Consider the following 19,959-nt stretch of genomic DNA (forward strand, 5'->3'; position numbering starts at 1 on the left):
TCTTACGTTCTTGGGAAGAACTTGATGCATGTGACAGCTAACAACAGCTAAAGAGCCGGCAGCTATGACTTCATATTATTGTGTACATAATAATACAATAGTTTGTGATACTGTCATGGAAGTTGTACATATTTTGATATGTTGGCAAAGGAAGAATTTTCTTATAATCATTGCAGGAAAAAAATGTCTGAAGAAACTTAGAAATCTCAACTGATGAAAGAGCTGAATGCTTTTAGGATTTTAAATTAATTTTTCTTTGCTCTTCTGAGAAACTAGATTCATGACATTGTGCTATTTACTATTAACAATGACACAATGGGAACTCCTACAGCTATTTAAATAGAAACTATAATATGTTTTTGCATATCTAAATATGCAAAAATATGCTTTTGCACATCTAAATCCTAACTTCCTGAGAACTCCAAAGTCAAAAGTCAAAAGAGGTTAAGAAATCTATTTGTTCCGTTTTAAAATAAATGATTTTTTTAAAAACATTACAAGTTCCAGATTCTTTGGTTTACTACTACTTATTTCTGCGAAATGTAAGACTGATAGACCTTGGAGGGACTACTTTTTAAATTCAAGGTGATAGTTATTGCCTTTAAAGCCCTGCATGGCATGGGTCCAGGTTACTTGAGGGACCATCTCACTCCAATGGGACTGCCCCCCCCCGCCCCCAGTACCAGCAGAGAAGGCATTCTGCGGGCCCCGTCAGTCAAGGAGTTTTGGCTGGCAGAGTCCAGGAGAAGGCCTTCTATTCCGTGGTTCCTGCCCTTTGGCACATCTTATCCTTCTGAAATGAGATCGGCTCCCACCCTTCTGATCTTCCGAAAGGGCTTCAAGACCAGATGGCTTGGGGCCCCAACAGGGAAGTATCACACTAGAGGTGGTTGATAAATTAAGGGGCAATCCCATCTCGCACCCCTGCTCCCTTTCCCCCCATCTTTTAATATAATTTTATTTTTGATTGTAATTCTGTTTTTATCATTTTAGAAATATTTACCTTTTATAGTTTTAAGGCTTTTTAATGCTATAAACCACCCAAAGTCACTTCGAAATGAGATGGGCCACAAACAAACCAAATAAATAAATAAAGAACTTTTTAATTTGAAAAGGTCATTTGTTTCTGCAGCTATGCTGTTGTTATCGTCTATTGGGTTATAGCCTGATTAGTTATCTGAAGTAACTAGAAATGCAGTTGTTTCATTTCTGAAGAAAGGTATAATGCTGACTAAAATATAGCTATTTCAGATGTTAACAAATAAAACTTAAATGACTTAGGATTTATCACAGCACAGTGATGCTAGGATTAGCCGAGGAGTGGGAGGAACAGAATTCAAATCCCTAGTGAGAAATCAAGCTCTTATAGGTAGCCCTGGACTATCGATCATACCTGGGATCAGAATTTTTGTGGCTAAGCCAGGTGGTTAGGTGAGTTGTGCTTGATTTTACAATCTTGTTCATTAAACGAATTACTGCAGTCGATAAGTGAATCACACAATTGTTATGTGAAGCCAGCTTTCCCCCACTGACTTTGCTTATCAGAAGCTGGCTGGGAAAATTGCAAATGGTGAGCACATGACCCCAGATGCTGCAACTGTTGTAACTACATACCCATTGCCAAGCCCTCAAATTTTGATCACATGAGCATGAGGATGACATGACAGTCCTACGTGCAAGAACGGGCCATAAGTCACTTTTTCAGTATTGTTGTAACTTTGATGGTCACCAAATGAATGATTCTACATCAAGGACTACTTGTATATATGATTCATTGATAGCCAAACCTATTTTGCATAGATAAAATGAGAGGACAAAGGTTCTTAGAGCTATCCCTAGTAGGGCCACAATTCATCTTTTTTTTAAAAGTAAAAATGCAATCTATCCTTTTTGCTGCATGCCCAAGCACCTGACCCCCACCCTCCTTTTTTAAAAAAAATGTTACCTTGCTGCCGGTTGTTCTGAGACGGTGTGAAACTGGAGCTAGAGCTGGAACTTGAACTTGCGGGGCTGGGTTGCTCAGACTTGGAAAGGAGAGAACGTGGCGAAGTCAAGAGAAAATAAAAATACAAAATTAGTTCATCCGCTTGCTCAAAAAACAAACAGAAACAAAATACAAAGATGGATGGTCACATTTACTTTGCAACAGATGAAAGGAAGTAAAGAACACACTACACTTTCATGTGTTTTCACAATGGAATAAGACATTATCCACTGTGGGCAAGCTTTCTTTTTTCATCCCATATACTCTGGTTATCCTTTTAATCAAATTATCAGCGAACTTGATTTAGTAAGGCCACACCAGCCTTCCATAAGTTACATTTGCTGAAAATCCTCCAGCCAGTTTATCTGGACAATACCCAGTGGGAGAGAGCTGTTAAACATGTAGAATGATTGTAGAAAGAACTGTAGAACAAATGAGAAACCATGACACAGGAAAAGGCCTATATTTTCCTTAAGGTTGTATATTAAGAACATTATTCCCAAAGCTATCAAACAACTTTATCATAATCTTAACAGATTGTGCATGAAGATGCTTAACTTAACCAGAGGGAAGACTAGGGCATAGAAGTAGGGCCCATAACAAGTCATTGCAGCAGTTTTTTGTTCCTCAAGAAAAATGCTCAGGATGCTGTCAGGTTTTCTGAAATACAGGGAAGAAGTTTAGAAGGAAAAATCTGCAGAACCCTTTATGGTAGCCTTGTGATCTTTATTTGTTGCGCTAGGGTTAAGGTACTCCAGGTGTATTTATGGTGACCTGCTTCCAATCAGAGTAGAGAATAAAGACTGGAGACCGTAAAGGACCTGATTGGCTACAATGAAAATAGCGAGCAGATTTAAAACTGTTTCATACTAAATAGGTGGTGTGAGGATAATTCTTACATATTGTAGGTATATATACTGAATTGCATTGTACTGTGGGTATTCCACAAATCCATTGTGTACAATCATATATACAAATCTGCCATGCTGTTAATGTTCAGAGGAAACAATATTATGGAAAGTGAGGAAAAGAGAGATAACAAGTCAAAAGAACTTACAGGTAAGAGATAACAGAAAGAAAACCAGTCTAATTAAACTTTCACTTGCTTTTACCACATTCAAGCACTGATTTTTGTCCTTTAAAATTCCCACGTCTCTCCTTCTGAGGATTTTATCAACTCTATCCAGTCCCAAGTTTCTTGGTCCTCCTTTTTCCTCTCATTTCTTTTTCATGTATTTATTTGCTTCTTTTCTACTAGTCTTTCACTTTTGTTTTCAGCCTACATTCATTTAGAACTCTTTCATTCTTGAACCTATCTCTTGTTCTACCACACATTTCTTAGGCATTCACCATTGCATTCAACTTTATTTTTGTTTCTCTTGATATGTCCAACTCTCAGTTCCATAACAAACGGGCAAGAGCACACACATTTTAGCATCTCTTGGTAAGCCTCAATTCCTCGCAACAACCACACATATTCTCTTCTTTTCTAACAGCATTTGTATTAAAAGTTTCTCCGTTTCCCCATGCTCAGTAAGCATTCTATCAAAACACATGAATTCATCTACTAGAATCATAGGGTCTAGAACTTTTTCTAAACCTTTCATAGGAAACCTATACCATTATATCTTTTCTATCAACTGCAACCACATTAGTTTTTGATACATTAATTTTCAGATCCATAATACTAGTTGTATCGCACAATCTAACATTTGCAAATCATTTAAGTTTGGAGCAAACCCCATCTCCGATCACTGCATTTCAAGCATCACTGCAAGCATTTCTTACACATTTATCAATATAGCAAACCACCAAAGTGACATCAACATATCTTTCCCTTATTTCCTGATCAATGTTGAATCACTAGATAAACAATCCGTTTATTCTCATGGATGCTTTTCTTCGATCGTATTTTGCTCTTGGCATATTCAACAATCAACCTTCAGGACCACATTCATGCAACTTGTTTCTTAAGTAAAGCCATTCACTTTATCATAGGTAATACTCGACTTACGACTATAATGGAGTCTGCCCATCATGGTTGTAAATCATGACAGCTGTGATGCAAGTCACCCATGTGAACAACCCCATTTTAAACCTTGTTTGCAGTGATTGTTACGTGCCCACGGTAGTTGTTAAGCAAACATTGTGACTGTTAAGCAAACCAATGGTTTCTTATAAGCCAGTATTGCTGAAAACTGAAAATAATGTCAGTTTTTGATAAAACCATTGTAAAAAAAGTCATATGACCATAGAAAGCTGCAAGTGGCAATAAATGTGGGCTGGTTACTAAGCACCTGAAATGCAGTCGTGATTGTGGGGGTAGGAGGCTGTCAGAACTTTGGAACTGGGTTGTAAGTACCCCCAGAGAGATCCTCAGAGAAGCTTTGACTGGTCACTAAGTGAATGTCATAAGTCAGGGACTACCTGTACATTTTCTAAATCCACAAATGTACAATAAACTTTCTCACATTTGTACTTTCCCGAATATCCCACTGAAGCGCAAAACTCCAATCTGTGCAGCCCAGCCTAGCATAAAGCTTCACTCTATGACAGACGTGTCAAACTTGCGACATCATGTGACGACACGCGACGTATCGGAGCTTTTTCCCCATTGCCAGCCATGGGGTGGGCGCAGTTTCCTGGTGATGCGTTTGGTCCCTGAGCTGGCAGTTTGATTCCCCCCCTGCTCCATGATGTTGCAGTGATTGATGTCACGTGATCACCATTTGGGACATTACTGTCAGCTGATTTCCCACAAAGTCCCTGCTGCCTTTTTGCAGAGGAGCCTAATACAAGAGTACATATTTCCCGAGCAGCCCTTGCCCACCACAATCCATAGCACATATTTGCTCGCAACACCCTGCCTTCCCATGGCCTCTACTGGTCCTCCCAAAGACCCCTGAATTACTGAATTATTTCTTATCTAACTGTTCACGGCAAATCAGATGGCCTGGCATGGGATGGCAGTGTGAAGTGGCAGTGGCAGTCAGGCAGCAGGAGCCCCCGGGGAAGCTGAGAAGTTAGATGGCCAGGTGACCAGCGGCGATAAGAATGAGAGCTGGTTCTTCAGCTGCCCCTTAATTGGCCAGGTGTTACACTGCCCACTTTGGCAGCTCCTTTCTATGTAGACTAAGGTGGACCAGGACTGACACTGTGCTGGAGATCTCAGGGCAGATGTGTTTAATGACTATCCTGTATGACGTCATCCAGACTGCTAAAATCAGGACTGGCAGACTTTTTAATAAGTTGGTGGCTGGTGTATGGTGTAGGTTTGGTTAGACTTGCCTGCTGCCCTCAAGTGAGAGATAAGGGTAGGTTGGTAGAGGTCTTTGCCTGACTGGGTATCAGACCATCCCCCCCCACTGGCCCATGTGAAAGCAGGGTGGTGTGCATGTGTGTGTGTGTGTGTTAGAGTGGAAGAAGGTTTGGGGGTTGGTTATTGTGAGAAGGAGGGCCTGCTTGCCCAAAAAACAAATTGAAACAAAATACAAATAAAAAGTTGGAGCATGGAGATCAATGGACGCAGATGATGGATCGGGTACTTGTTCCCCTTGGTCTTACTGTTTATTTATTTATATTTCATATTTCTAAACCGCCCATCTCCCGGAATGAGAGGCTCTAAGTAGTGTACATTATAATATGACCAATAAATAAAACACTGTGTAAAATATCAAAAGGGGAAAAAATCCTAAAATGGCCATTTAATGTTGGATTATTACAAATGGGGGAGGGGGGCTCTAAAGGCACTAACTAGCCAGCCCCGTGGTTGTCTGTGCCTCCTACCCCATGCAAGGCCGCAGAGTCAAGTTTTAATCCCTTTGCAGAAGGTGAAGAGACTGGGGGCTTTCTTCACCTCTGGGGGCAGGATGTTTCAGAGCATTTACTGGCCAGATGCCCTTCCTGATGCTTACCTGAGTTTGCAGCAGACAATTACTCATTGCTCAGAGAGAGAGAGAGGGGGGGGGGAGGGAGGGAGAGATCTGCCGCTATCTAGGATTGAACTCAAAGCCTCCTGATTGTGCGGCGAGAGCACCACCTCTAGGCCACAGCACCACTCATATAAGTCTAATAAATAAATGTTACCTAACAGTTATTATTTTCTCCCAGATCATATCCATTTCTCCAAAATGCATCCCTGGTTCTTCCATTATCACCAGTCACATACTTATCAGCAATCTATGAATTCCTTTTATACATACGTAACTTTTAGATGACATCAATTCATATTTACTGACATCCATTTTAGCTTTTTCAATTACAATTATATCTATTCCTTTACTTCCATGTACATATTCTTTATTCCATGAGAACACACCAACTTTACTCATCTGTATACTGCTACTACTTTGTGTCTGTAACCTGTAATTGAACGATGCACTTCATCATAGATTTTTTTTCAATAAAGGTACCTCAGCGTACAGGACTAACTCACAGAAGTTAGGGGCCCACTACTCTCAAGGGCATGAAATTTGGGAAATTTTCTCCCATTTCAGCACTGCTGCAATCAGCCACAAACACAATCATTTTCAGCTCAAAAGATGCCAAGTATTGCTGGAATAGGTTATAACTTTCTTCCAGCAATTATTAACTGAAAATAATGTAATAAATGAGTGGTTTTATTTCTGCAGCAAAATGAACTAAAGGGCAAGAATGTTTAACTAAAAATAAGGCATTATTATTGGTACAAAACCAATAAAGAAATAAAAACTGATACATGGGCATGATTTTTTAACATTTTTTTTTCTTTCACCATCCAAGAAATAAGTTTAATCTAGCTGAGGAAAGTGGGGTAGGAAAGGCTGACAAGGTTCCTGGAGGCTGGTCTTTCTTGAGAGGTTCCTGATGCCTCCTCCATCAGAAAGCCACAAACAAAAATTATAATTGTAAGCCGCATAGAATCATTGACTGAGTTATAGAAATTGAATGAATAAATGAACACAAATGAATGAATGAACAAACAGGGCAATACCCACTGCCTTCACTTATCAGAGGGTGGCAACCACGATGACTCTTGTAGAATTATCAAGAGAAGTGGAAAGAGTGAAGTTGCTACAAATCATCTGTTTTTAAATCTTAAGACTGCCATTTAGTGTACAGTAAAATGAAAGGAGACACGTTTATGGTTTGATTATCTCTAGTTCTCTAGTTCTCCAATGTTCACCTTGTTCTGTATTGCGACTAGTGTTCTACAAGGTGGCTATAGCTTCAAGTTACATTGAATGGACAATTTTAGTTCAACTTTATGAAGAAATACAAATAGTATACTTATAGCCATAAATCCAATTATACATTCAAAGTTCCCTCCCCATTAAATTCAGTGCTAAGTTGCAGTTTCATGCATTGTGCTTACATAAGCTCAACAGTTGTTCATCTACCATAAATCAATCTATTGTTGCCCTTTGTAATGAGAAGGCAGATTTACAGCTTTTTAAAGGCTTGCCTCACAATCAAAAAGATTGTGAGGCAAACTAATGGAACATCTCTCTTTTTCTGAGGGTGCCAAAGAAAGGGGGAGAGAGTAGAGTTAGCATCTGTTCCTCTCAGACAAATGACATCTGTAGTTCTCACAGCTGGGACTGAAAGAAGCAAGCAATTTCAACATTTTGTACATACATGGAGATTCATGTGTTGTTTTTTTTTCACTTCCCTCACACAATAACACTTTTTGTATTGATAAGATGGAACACGATCTCTGTGCAAAGTCTCCTATACATATAAGCTGGACCTTACTCCAAATTATGAGCAAAAATATGTGGACTTAGATATGTAGTTTAGCTTCTATAGTCAAAGGATCCATGATGTAGATCCTAATGTATGTGTTAAATAGATTTATAGAAGGAGAAGTATTTCCCAAGGGTAGATATTAGATAAATTTCTCATATTTTCCCTCTTTGTTTTGCAGTTATTTATAATATGATTCAGAGAAGGCAACAGAGAAGCCCTCACATTAGAAAGTCTAACTATGGAAAGTCCAACGTGTAATAAAACAGGAATACATATATTTAGCCATAACATGTTCCTCCCCTGAAATTTAAATTTAGTCACAGAAAAACTTTCATAGATTCAGAGCTTTTAGAACCAAGGATTATGACTACCACAAGAGTGATACCTTTATATAAGAAGCTAAAATAAGAAACTGAAATATAATTAAAAATATTTATTAGAAACTGTCACATGCAACACTTTTAATCTCTCACTGTTAGTTCTCTGGCTTTAGTATTTATTGTTAGAAAGATAGAACATCTGAACAATTTGAAGCAAGCAACTGCTTTTTCCTCATCTTCCCCAAAACAAGAAATTTTGAACAATTCTTCTTTAAGCATTGATTTCCTGATCAAAAGAAATATTCCTAGCAGTTTAGAACTTTACATTAAACTATAGGCTTGGTTTACTCATAAAAGTTTAAATTTCAATATTAAACGTAGAAGTGTGTTTGAACCATAAATTTAAATGTACTGTTGGGTGAATAATTTTCTCTTCTTTTCTGAAGAAAGCCCTAAAGCGTCTAATAGCTTTTTAACAAATAATTAATTCAATTTTTGCAATCCTCGATTCAGAAGGTAGAACACACTAGTAGGCAGTACATGAAGTTTTATTTTATTGTTCTTCAAATGTTCAAATGGAAAATAATATAGACCAAACTAGTTTATAATACATTTTGGATTTTCTTACAATAGTTTTATCTATTCTCCTATTTTGGAAAATTGATCTTAAATTAAACATAGACATGATATATAAGTTTAATAAATAAAAAACAAATCAAATGGTATTATTTATTTAAGAAAATGCATATGGCCACTCAACTCACTCTCAGTGACCCTGTGCAACTTATAAAGATAAAAACTCAATAGAAGTACAATAATGATATTAGAAATTATTCAAGAAAAAACAAGGGAAATATCTCCACAAAGGAAATACAGTATCTCCACAGTTTTAGTTATTTCTTGTTCTTCTATGACAGAAAACCAGGCAAAGTATTAGTTTACTGTTAATTTGTAACCTACTATTATAATGTATAGATCATCTACAGTTTTATGAGTAGCTCAGAATCACACCCATTTTTTTATCAAAGTATGCATTTTATATTTTTAATGTTTCTTTTGAATTAAATATTCTATTCCATAGACAAGATTTTTTCCCCACTCAGGAATACTGCAAAAAAAAAAAAGATATCTTATGAAATTCTCAGTCCAAAAGCATTCAAAAGAATACAATACCTTATTTTTTCTCTACCTTAAATCACCAGATGCTCCTTCAAAAATCAGTTACAAGCAATGCTTTGATTCGCTTATACAGAAACAAAGTTGGGAAATAATTGTTAGCAAATAAAGAAACAAAGCATGGAAGAAAGAGTATAAAAGCATCCATGCTTATTCAAATCAAGCAATTATCTAGTCCAGCAGATGCCTAAAATTCATAAATAGGACAATGCTTACAAATATTATTATATTTATGGTCCCCTGGAACTGATATTGAATACTTCTACACTCCATTTCCATCTCTTTATCTTTTTGCTTATTCCTTTGAAAATTACTTCTTAAACAATAAAACTATAACCACCACACTATAACCATCCCATTTAAATTTATGCTTCCCACTCAAAGGGAGCCCAACTATACCACTGGAGTTAGTAATCGTATTGCCGATTCCAAGATAAAATCTTTTCATTAATCAATATTATCACTATTATACATAACTTGTGAGTCATTAATTTGCTTCAAATGATACAGCACAATAGCAAAGCTTCTCAAGATCATCATCAGATTCTAAAATCACTTTACATCACAAGGTAAAATATAGATCTTGGCCTTTTTTTAGTTATGGAGCTTTCACTATTGTAGATGTCTGTATATACATAGCCAATCAGTTGTGACATAAATACAAAGCATTCAAAGGGAAGAAAAGCAACACAATCACACAAAGTAATTAAAACGCCAATGTAGTTTTGAACAATGAAACTTTTTAAATTTCTAAATTTTGGATGTAGGTGAATTTTCTGATTAAGTGAAGGAATAAAGAAAAATAGACAAATAAAATGTTACGGCCAGTAGAACACTGCTCCAAAAGAATGCTACTGTCAAGAATATCTGCATATCCCAATAATTTTCATTAGGAACATTCAGAGGAAATATTTCAGCTTTAATGGGTTAGCAACGTGTACAGATGCAGCAGTGAAACAGCTGGCATAGTTCCAACTCCTCTTTTATCAAGGAAAGGTTGGGCTTTATGAGAAAAGCTACCAAGTCATTAATGAAACATGGGACTCCTTGTAATGTGAATGTGAGCAATTAAGACAAATTAAACTGCTTCATCAAAGGCCTTTGCCATGGACTTTCCAGAAACATCTTGTAGGAAATTTTAAATAAAAACAATTAAACAATACACCAGCAATTTTAACCCCAGCACAGTCCAGGCTCTCTGTCAATCATTTGAACTGTAATTTGAAAGGACACTCAGTAGATAGGAAAAGAGCTTCTTTTAACCAATATATTTTGCCTAATTAGATGTGATCTTGTTATTTCAAAAGGTACAGGTAGTCCTCAATTTACATCAGTTCGTTTAGTGACCGTTCAAAGTTACAATGGCACCGAAAAAATGACTTATGACCTTTTTCAGACGACCATTGCAGCATCACCATAGACAGGTGATTAACATTCAGATGTTCGGTAACTGACTTGTATTTAGGATGGCTGCAGTGTCCCAGGATCATGTGATCACCTTTTGTGACCTTCTGACAAGCAAAGTCAATGGGATAGCCAGATTCATTTAACAAAAATGTTACTAAGTTAAAAACTGCAGTGATTCACTTAACAATGGTGGCAAGAAAGGTCATAAAATGGGGCAAAATTCATTTAACAACTATCTCACTTAGCAACAAAAGTCTGGGTCTCAATTGTAGCCGTACGTCAAGGACTACCTGTATTGGTGAACTCTGAATATCAGCAAAATAGAACATATGTAAGCAGTGTTATTCTTCACTGATCGGTGCCCAAGAATAATCAACCCTTTGGAAATGTAAACAACTATCATACAGTATCAACTGATCCTAAATATTTCCATATATTTAAAATGAAGTGAACCCAAACAAGTATGGTTTATCTTAAATGCCATTCTTGACATTAAAAACAATACAAAATTAGATCAAAATGGTCACTAGTTCCTTATTCCACTTTATCCATTATTATTTTGCGTATGTGAAGAGTTGTCTTCTATAATATTAAGGTTTTAGTAATGTTTCCTGAACAATTCCCCTAAAAAAATTTTCAACCTAATAGTGGAGAATGTAAGCACTTCTTTAAATCCTTCCTTCAGATTTTAATATATTTGAAAGGTATCTTAACCAACGTCAAATATTTTATTCTTTCACAATAAGATATCTTTGTCCCATCCAATTTATCTTGTGATTATAGTAACAGCAAATTGCCCCCTTTATCAAAATTTTAACTTAACATAATGAACTCCATTGTAAGGCTTTTGCAAAACCTGGGGAAGTAGATAAGATTGCTTGTAGCATGAGCGCTTCATCTGTGGGCTGGATCCATAACTTTCTTAGCTCCTTCTGTCTGCTATGCAGCAAGATTCAGGTGGTGGGAATGTTTCTCCAAGGGAAGGCATGGTGCCATCTGCCTTGAAGAAAGCACTTAGGTGTGCCCTGCTCTTGAAGAAGCTATCTTTCAATCAAATCATATTTGGAATTTTTCCTCCAACCTTCTATTCCTGGGAAGCCTGTGGAGAATGCAGGAGGGGCCCAGCTGAGAGAAAAACGTCTTAATTCGTTCCATCAGCTAGCCCAGCCCTACGCACGATAGGCTATTCATATGATTCATTATCTCCAAATGACTTTCATCTATTTTTTTTCTCAATCTACAGAAAAAAAAGTAAAGTTTTCCCCTGTCCTGTTGTGTCCGGCTCTAGTGGGTGGTGCTCATCTCTGTTTCTTAGCCAAGGAAGCCAATGTTTTCCAAAGACATTTCTGAGGTCATGTGGCCAGCATGACTATACACCAAGGCACACGGAATGCTATTATCTTCCCTCCCAAAATGGTACCTATTAATGTACTTGCATTTGCATGCTTTTGAACTGCCTGGTTCAAAAGGAGCTGGGGCAAGTAATGGGAGCTCACCCTGTCGTGCAGCTCTCGTGTCTCAAACCCAGGCTGTAAGCTTTCCAGCTGACAAGCTCACAGCGCAGAAAGGGAAATGGAGAATCCACGAATGGGAAAGAAACCATACAACCTGCTCTGAATTCAGTCTGGGAGCCAAAATTATCACGTCCTTTCTGGGCACACACTAAGTCGTGACTGGGAGGTGTCCTGGCCCAGGAGAGGCGTGGCAAGTTTGACAGACTTAGTCTAACTGGGCAGGAAGACAAGAGTTAACCCATTCGTGGATTCTCCATCTATCATGCTGGAGAATTATATATTCTTCTCAGCTAGTACAATATTAAAAAAAAGGTGAATTCTATTCCTGAAACCTGTCACCCTAGTTTTCATGATGAATTTATGAGAGCCACTGCCTCTTTCTGGGATATTTGTTCAACCTATAGCCCTGTATTTCCAGGTAGTGGCCCATCCAAGCATTAACTAGATCTGATCCAGACAAGGAGAAAAAAGTTCAGTTTTTTGGAGTTGATTAGCAAAACCTTTTTCACAAACAATATTCAATGCACATGCCATATATATGTTGATGTTGTATCTTTGTATGAAGGACAAACGTATTACAGTCAATGATACATAAACTTTGAAAAGTCAACATGTACTATACTGTCATCAATTTGAAGCAAATCTACACGTTTTAAATTTTGAAGAAAAACAACCCTTACATGATGACTCTATGTAAGTCTAAAACTGACAATAAAAACAAGCCTATATTAATTTATTACAGAACTTACAAGTGGAGTTACAACAGCAGTTTTAAGAACAAGGGAAATAGAAAAATTAAAAATTGAAAGTAAAATTTCCTGCAGCCCTTAATCTTTTCAAACCAAAACTTGTGGCACATATGTAAAGGTGTGTAGGGTTTTTTTTAGCTGTTCTTTCCTGAAACGTATTTCTAAGAACTGCTTTATAGGTACTTTGCTGTATTTCAAATGTGGAATACAACATAATTCCCTTAACAATCATATTACAAACTTAACTTCTGCAGTGATTCACTTACCAATTGTGGCCAAAAAGATCATAAAATAGAGCAACACTCACTTAACAACTGTCTTGCTTAACAACGGAAATTTTGAGCTTAGTTATGATCACAAGTTGAAGACCACCCATATCTCATTTCTTGCACGTACAGAAATCCTGAAAGCAGCAAGGAACCAGCCAAAGAATGAATAAGGTTTAATAGATGTAAAGAGGAGTAAGGAGTACTGGATAGTATCTCACAGACTGAAAAGAAAAATTAGATTTTAACTTTGATTGCAATGTTAATAGTTCAACTGGTAATTTGGATTCATGACAAAGGTACTGTATTTAGATATTCTAACACTCTGGGAATTATTTTGGCTAAGAGATTATTTCTGTTTATCAAGTGTAAGTAAATAAGAGCAAATGTCAGAATCTAAAGCCATATGTAGCTAATTCCATCTTTTCAACATTGGCATCAGCAAAAGGTAAAATATTTCCATTACCATCCAGAGTGAGTGCACAGAATCAAAATCATTTGATTTCACAGCTTTGCAGCATGATAATAATAATTCATGGATTAATGAGTAATGATAGCCTCTTCCTTTCATTTAGTACTTTTTTGTAATGAGTCCGAAGAGGTTCATAGCTTAATTGGAATTTAATAGACTAGAAAAAAATGTAAAGATTTCCTATGTTTTACTGAGGTAATATGTTTGAGATATATGAGGGACATAAATTAGGGTTTCTCTCTATGTTTATTAAATTAACCTAAGTCTGTGGAAATCAATACAACTTAAGATTTGGCTGAAAATATCTTCCTACGTATTAATTAATGTTATTTATAAAATTTATTTGCCCTCCACCTCGTATCCAACAACTCCAGGTTGCTTACAACATGAAAACCATTAAAAAAACAATCATTATACAATCAATGCTGGATTTTTGTCATTAACTGCCTTGGACTCATTGTTCACAAGGGAATGGGATAGAAATATGACAAAAACAAACAAGCAAACAAATCATCATTTTAGCCACTGTCTATCCACTGCAGGATGAAGGCCTCTTCTGCATGTTTCCAACCAAAATGGTCCTGAGCAAACAAATAACACATGAGAACAGTGGTGGGATTCAGCCAGTTCGCACCACTTTGGCAGAACCGGTAGCTAATTTTTTGTTGCCCAGGCCCAGAATGGACTTCTGGAAGTGGCATTCACAGAGAACCGGTTGTTCACATATTTGAATCACACCACTGCAAGAGAAACAATGTATGAGAGCAATCTGGTTCCAGACTGTTTTGTGTCCCTATCCAAATGCACAAACCTTTGTGCTGCTTCAATCTAAGTCTCTTAAGCAATTTACAAATAATACAAAGAAATGCAATACAAACAATACAAATATATTAAAAGCGGGATACAATAAATAAGTACGTATATCAATATGCAACAAAGTTTCCTAATGAATGCAACACTCACAGTGCCACAGCTCATCCAGAGCAATAATACTACACCATCTTAGTTGTTAACTATCTTTGCAAATAAAGCTTCTTGTTTCAAAAGATTCTATAAGATTGTGAGGGAAGGGACCACTCTTACCTCGTGTGGAATGCTGTTCCACTGGAGGTGAATTCCCATGGAAAATGCCAGCTTCTAATCACCTAGCTGCAGTTTTCCCAGTAGATAGGTATTCTTAATAGGCACATTCTGTTTATCCATATTGGACAGACTGATTCTGTGTAAAACAGGCAGTCTAAAAGATACTTTAATAATTATCATTTATTTATGGATATTGAAACTCCACTTTCATCATAAAAAAGGGGTCACTAGGAATTTAGCCTCTTCATAACAAAGTTTCCCCAACTCTAATTTAAAAACAATTTGGCTGAATTCACAGATCTCCCTAAATCACGGTTCAACTATATTTTACTTTTACCTATTTCCATTTATTTTGTTCTTCACTAGCACAGTAGATCCCCTTCATGGATTACTGCCTTGTCGTGGCGAAGGGGCTTGCGTAATTCAATGAAGCTATGAGCTATGCCGTGCAGGGCCACCCAAGACGGACAGGTCATAGCAGAGAGTTCTGACAAAACGTGATCCACTGGAGAAGGAAATGGCAACCCACTCCAGTATCTTGCCATGAAAACCCTATGGACAGTACCAAAAGGCAAAACGATATGACGCTGGAAGATGAGCCCCTCAGGTCGGAAGGCGTCCAATATGCTACTGGGGAAGAGCAGAGGGCTAGTACTAGTAGCGCCAGAAAGAATGAAGCGACTGGGCCAAAGCTGAAAGGACGCTCAGCTGTGGATATGTCTGGTGGTGAAAGGAAAGTCCGATGCTGTAAAGATTCTTTCTCCATAGGAACCTGGAATGTAAGATCCATGAATCAAGGAAAGCTGGACGTGGTCAAACAAGAGATGACAAGACTAAACATCGACATCTTAGGTATCAGCGAACTAAAATGGACAGGAATGGGTGGATTTAATTCAGATGACCATCAGGTATACTACTGCGGGCAAGAATCCCTCAGAAGAAATGGAGTAGCCTTCATAGTCAATAAAAAAGTAGGAAAAGCAATACTGGGATACAACCCTCAAAATGACAGAATGATCTCAGTTCGAATCCAAGGCAAACCATTCAATATCACAGTAGTCCAGGTCTATGCCCCAACCACCAGTGCTGAAGAGGATGAAATTGACCGGTTCTATGAAGCCTTACAGCACCTTATAGAACTAACACCCAAAAATGATGTCCTTATCATCATGGGAGATTGGAATGCTAAAGTAGGAAGCCAAAAGATAACTGGAATAACAGGCAAGTTTGGCCTTGGAGTACAAAATGAAGCAGGGCACAGGCTGATAGAATTTTGTCAAGAGAATACGATGGTCATAGCAAACACTCTTTTCCAACAACCCAAGAGACGGCTTTACACATGGACATCACCAGACGGTCAACACAGAAATCAGATTGACTATATGCTCTGCAGCCAAAGATGGAGAAGCTCTATACAGTCAGTAAAAACAAGACCAGGAGCTGACTGTGGCTCAGACCATGAGCTTCTTGTTGCAAAGTTTAGGCTTAAATTAAAGAAAGTAGGGAAAAGCGCTAGGCCAGTCAGGTATGAATTAAATCATATCCCTGTTCAATATACAGTAGAGGTGACAAATAGATTTAAGGAATTAGATCTGATAGACAGAGTGCCTGAAGAACTATGGACAGAGGTTCGCAACATTGTACAACAGGTAGCAACCAAAACCATCCCAAAGAAAAAGAAATGCAAGAAAGCAAAATGGCTGTCTGAGGAAGCTTTGCAAATAGCTGAGGAAAGGAGGGAAGCGAAAGGCAAGGGAGAAAAAGAAAGATATGCCCAATTAAATGCAGAATTCCAAAGAATAGCTAGAAGAGATAAGAATGCCTTCTTAAATGAACAATGCAAAGAAATAGAAAAAAACAATAGAATAGGGAGGACCAGAGAGCTTTTCAAGAAAATTGGAGAGATGAAGGGAACATTCCATGCAAAAATGGGCATGATAAAGGACCAAAATGGCAGGGACCTAACAGAGGCAGAAGAGATTAAGAAGAGGTGGCAAAATTACACAGAAGAACTATACAAGAATGAGCTTAATGTCCCTGATAATCACAATGAGGTGGTCACTGACCTCGAGCCAGACATCCTAGAATGTGAAGTGAAGTGGGCCTTAGAAAAGCTGAGCAACAACAAAGCTAGTGGAGGTGACAGTATTCCAGCTGAGCTATTCAAAATCTTAAAAGACGATGCAGTAAAAGTGCTACACTCAATTTGCCAGCAAATTTGGAAAACTCAACAGTGGCCACAGGATTGGAAAAGATCAGTTTACATTCCAATTCCAAAGAAAGGCAGTGCCAAAGAATGTTCAAACTATCGCACCATTGCACTCATTTCTCATGCTAGTAAAGTTATGCTTAAAATTCTACAAGCTAGACTCCAGCAGTATGTGGATCGAGAACTACCAGAAGTACAGGCAGGATTTCGAAGAGGCAGAGGAACTAGAGATCAAATTGCTAACATACGCTGGATCATGGAGAAAGCTAGAGAGTTCCAGAAAAACATCTACTTCTGCTTCATTGACTATGCTAAAGCCTTTGATTGTGTGGATCATAACAAACTCTGGCAAGTTCTTAAAGAGATGGGCATACCAGACCATCTTATTTGTCTCTTGAGAAACCTATATGTAGGCCAAGAAGCAACAGTGAGAACTGGACACGGAACCACTGATTGGTTCAAAATTGGGAAAGGAGTCCGGCAAGGCTGCATACTGTCGCCTTGCCTATTTAACTTATATGCAGAGCACATCATGAGAAAGGCAGGGCTAGATGAATCAAAAGTTGGAATTAAGATTGCCGGAAGAAACATCAACAACCTAAGATATGCAGATGATACCACTCTAATGGCAGAAAGTGAAGAGGAACTAAAGAGCCTCTTGTTGCGAGTGAAGAAGGAGAGTGCAAAATGTGGGTTGAAACTAAACATTAAGAAAACCAAGATCATGGCATCTGGCCCTCTCAATTCCTGGCAAATAGATGGGGAAGAAATGGAGGTAGTGACAGATTTTATTTTCCTGGGCTCCAAGATCACTGCAGATGGGGACTGTAGCCAAGAAATTAAAAGACGCTTGCTCCTGGGGAGGAAAGCAATGGCAAATCTAGACAGCACACTAAAAAGCAGAGACATCACCCTGTCAACAAAGGTGCGTATAGTCAAGGCTATGGTCTTCCCAGTTGCAATGTATGGCAGTGAAAGCTGGACCATAAGAAAGGCTGAGCGCCAAAGAATTGAAGCCTTTGAACTATGGTGCTGGAGAAGACTCCTGCGAGTCCCTTGGACTGCAAGGCGATCAAACCGGTCAGTCCTAGAGGAGATCAACCCTGACTGCTCTTTAGAAGGCCAGATCCTGAAGCTAAAACTCAAATACTTTGGCCATCTAATGAGAAGGAAGGACTCACTGGAGAAGAGCCTAATGCTGGGAAAGATTGAGGGCAATAGAAGAAGGGGACGACAGAGAATGAGGTGGCTGGATGGAGTCACTGAAGCAGTAGGCGTGAGCTTAAATGGACTCCAGAAGATGGTAGAGGACAGGAAGGCCTGGAGGAACATTGTCCATAGGGTCGCGATGGGTCGGACACGACTTCGCAACTAACAACAACAAGCACAGTAGATACAGCTTAAATAGAATTCTATCTGTTTGGGAAAGGAAGATATATTATTCTCCAGTTCTCTTTGCTTCTACCACACCATTTCCTATGCTGTTTCAGAGAATCCTCAGCCTTCCCTGAGGACAAGTAAGGATTGCAGAGAGAAATAAATCAGATAAAATCATCTTCTTCTTTTGCCGGTAGCAGTACATTAGTACATTAGATGATCAAGTCTTCCAAAGATGGATACAACTTCCTTATCTGACAGTTAAGATAGTTTTTTTAAAAAAAAATTATACACATAATTAAGACACAGTATAATTGCTACGACAAATACTGTTATCTTCTCAACCAGTTACTTTACTAACAGCAGCTAATCCATAATGAGATCTATTTTTTCTATGTTTCTACCTTCTAGTTTGCAACTTAAAATAAATATTATAAGGCTGACATGGTTATGTATCATGATACACAGGCAACGAAAACAAGGCCAAGTGTTCTCTTATCACAGAGCTACATGGTCCAGTATAGGAAAACGGCAAGCATGTTTTCATGAAATTAAACATCCTGTAATTGAAGTTGTTCACAAAGCAGTTTTTAAGGAACTCAAGATAAAAGCAGACATGTTTAGAATTTGAAGTGGTTTGAACTATTCTCCCGTTGCCTCAATAGTAATAAATTTGTAAGCTTCCCTTCCTTTTCCTTTCCTTGTTGCCTAATACTTTCCTAATGAGAGCCAAAAATTACAGGATGGGATTTAGAACTGGCTGATTATATAAAAGCTTCTGAAGTACTTTACTCATACAACTTGATATTGGAATTTTAATATTAGCTAAAGTTCTTGGTAATCACGTGGCATTACTGGATACTTTCATGTTTAAATGTTTTAAAAAGAGAGATTTTAATGCTTTTTTTTTTACTCATTAGCACATGTGAGTAAATTTTAAACATTTCAGTTCTAAAGTAAAATCTTGAATATTGCAGTATTATAAAATGTTCCTAAACACTGAAAACAAACATTTCAATACCACAAATGTTAAAGTACTGAAGGCATTCATAATGTCACCTTATTTGTTCTTGTTTTTCCAAATACTTTACCACTACATTATAGAACAATTATATATTATAAACTGTAGAAAAAATTTCAACAAAATTAAAAACAATCCTGTAGAGACTTTCAATTAGAGTAATGATAGCATATTCTATAATCTATACTCAAAAGTCACATTCATAGTCTTATTACCGAGGAATCACAGATGCTTGTAGCTATTTTAGGCCAATCATTCAGCAACACTAACAATGACCGACATCTTTGAAGAGAAATGAAGGAATCAACTAGTCATATTCATATAATTTCTTAAAAAGTATTCAGTACAAATCATCTATAAATAAATCTTTTAGATCAGGCATGTCCAACCTATGGCCCACGGGCCCCATTCAACCCTAGACAGTTAGTAGGGCAGCAGCACGACATTAAAACTATATTAAAAAGGATGTTTATTATTTAAATACATTAACTACGGTATATCATATATTTTACAGGCCAATTCCTTTCCACTCAATGCAGCCCAGGAAAGCCAAAAATCTGAATAACAATGTTTTAGATCTAAAAAGGAATTTAACCTATAGTTGAAATTATATACACTTTTACCTCCTATATTTTTCCCAACATGATATTTTAA

The 19,959-nt window shown here is 37.6% G+C and overlaps 1 protein-coding gene across 1 annotated transcript in view; it reads right to left on the reverse strand.

Moving 5' to 3' along the window:
• The window catches only part of MLLT3 (MLLT3 super elongation complex subunit), a 115,058-nt gene that overhangs the window by 14,336 nt on the left and 80,763 nt on the right, over positions 1 to 19,959 (reverse strand). The window contains exon 7 of the mRNA XM_081319842.1: positions 1,946 to 2,024. Coding sequence (XP_081175968.1) covers positions 1,946 to 2,024 — 79 coding nt within the window. The remainder of the gene's footprint in view (positions 1 to 1,945; positions 2,025 to 19,959) is intronic.

The sequence above is a fragment of the Vipera berus genome (genome assembly GCF_964194415.1).
Source record: "Vipera berus genome assembly, chromosome: 2".
Lineage (NCBI taxonomy): Eukaryota > Metazoa > Chordata > Lepidosauria > Squamata > Viperidae > Vipera > Vipera berus.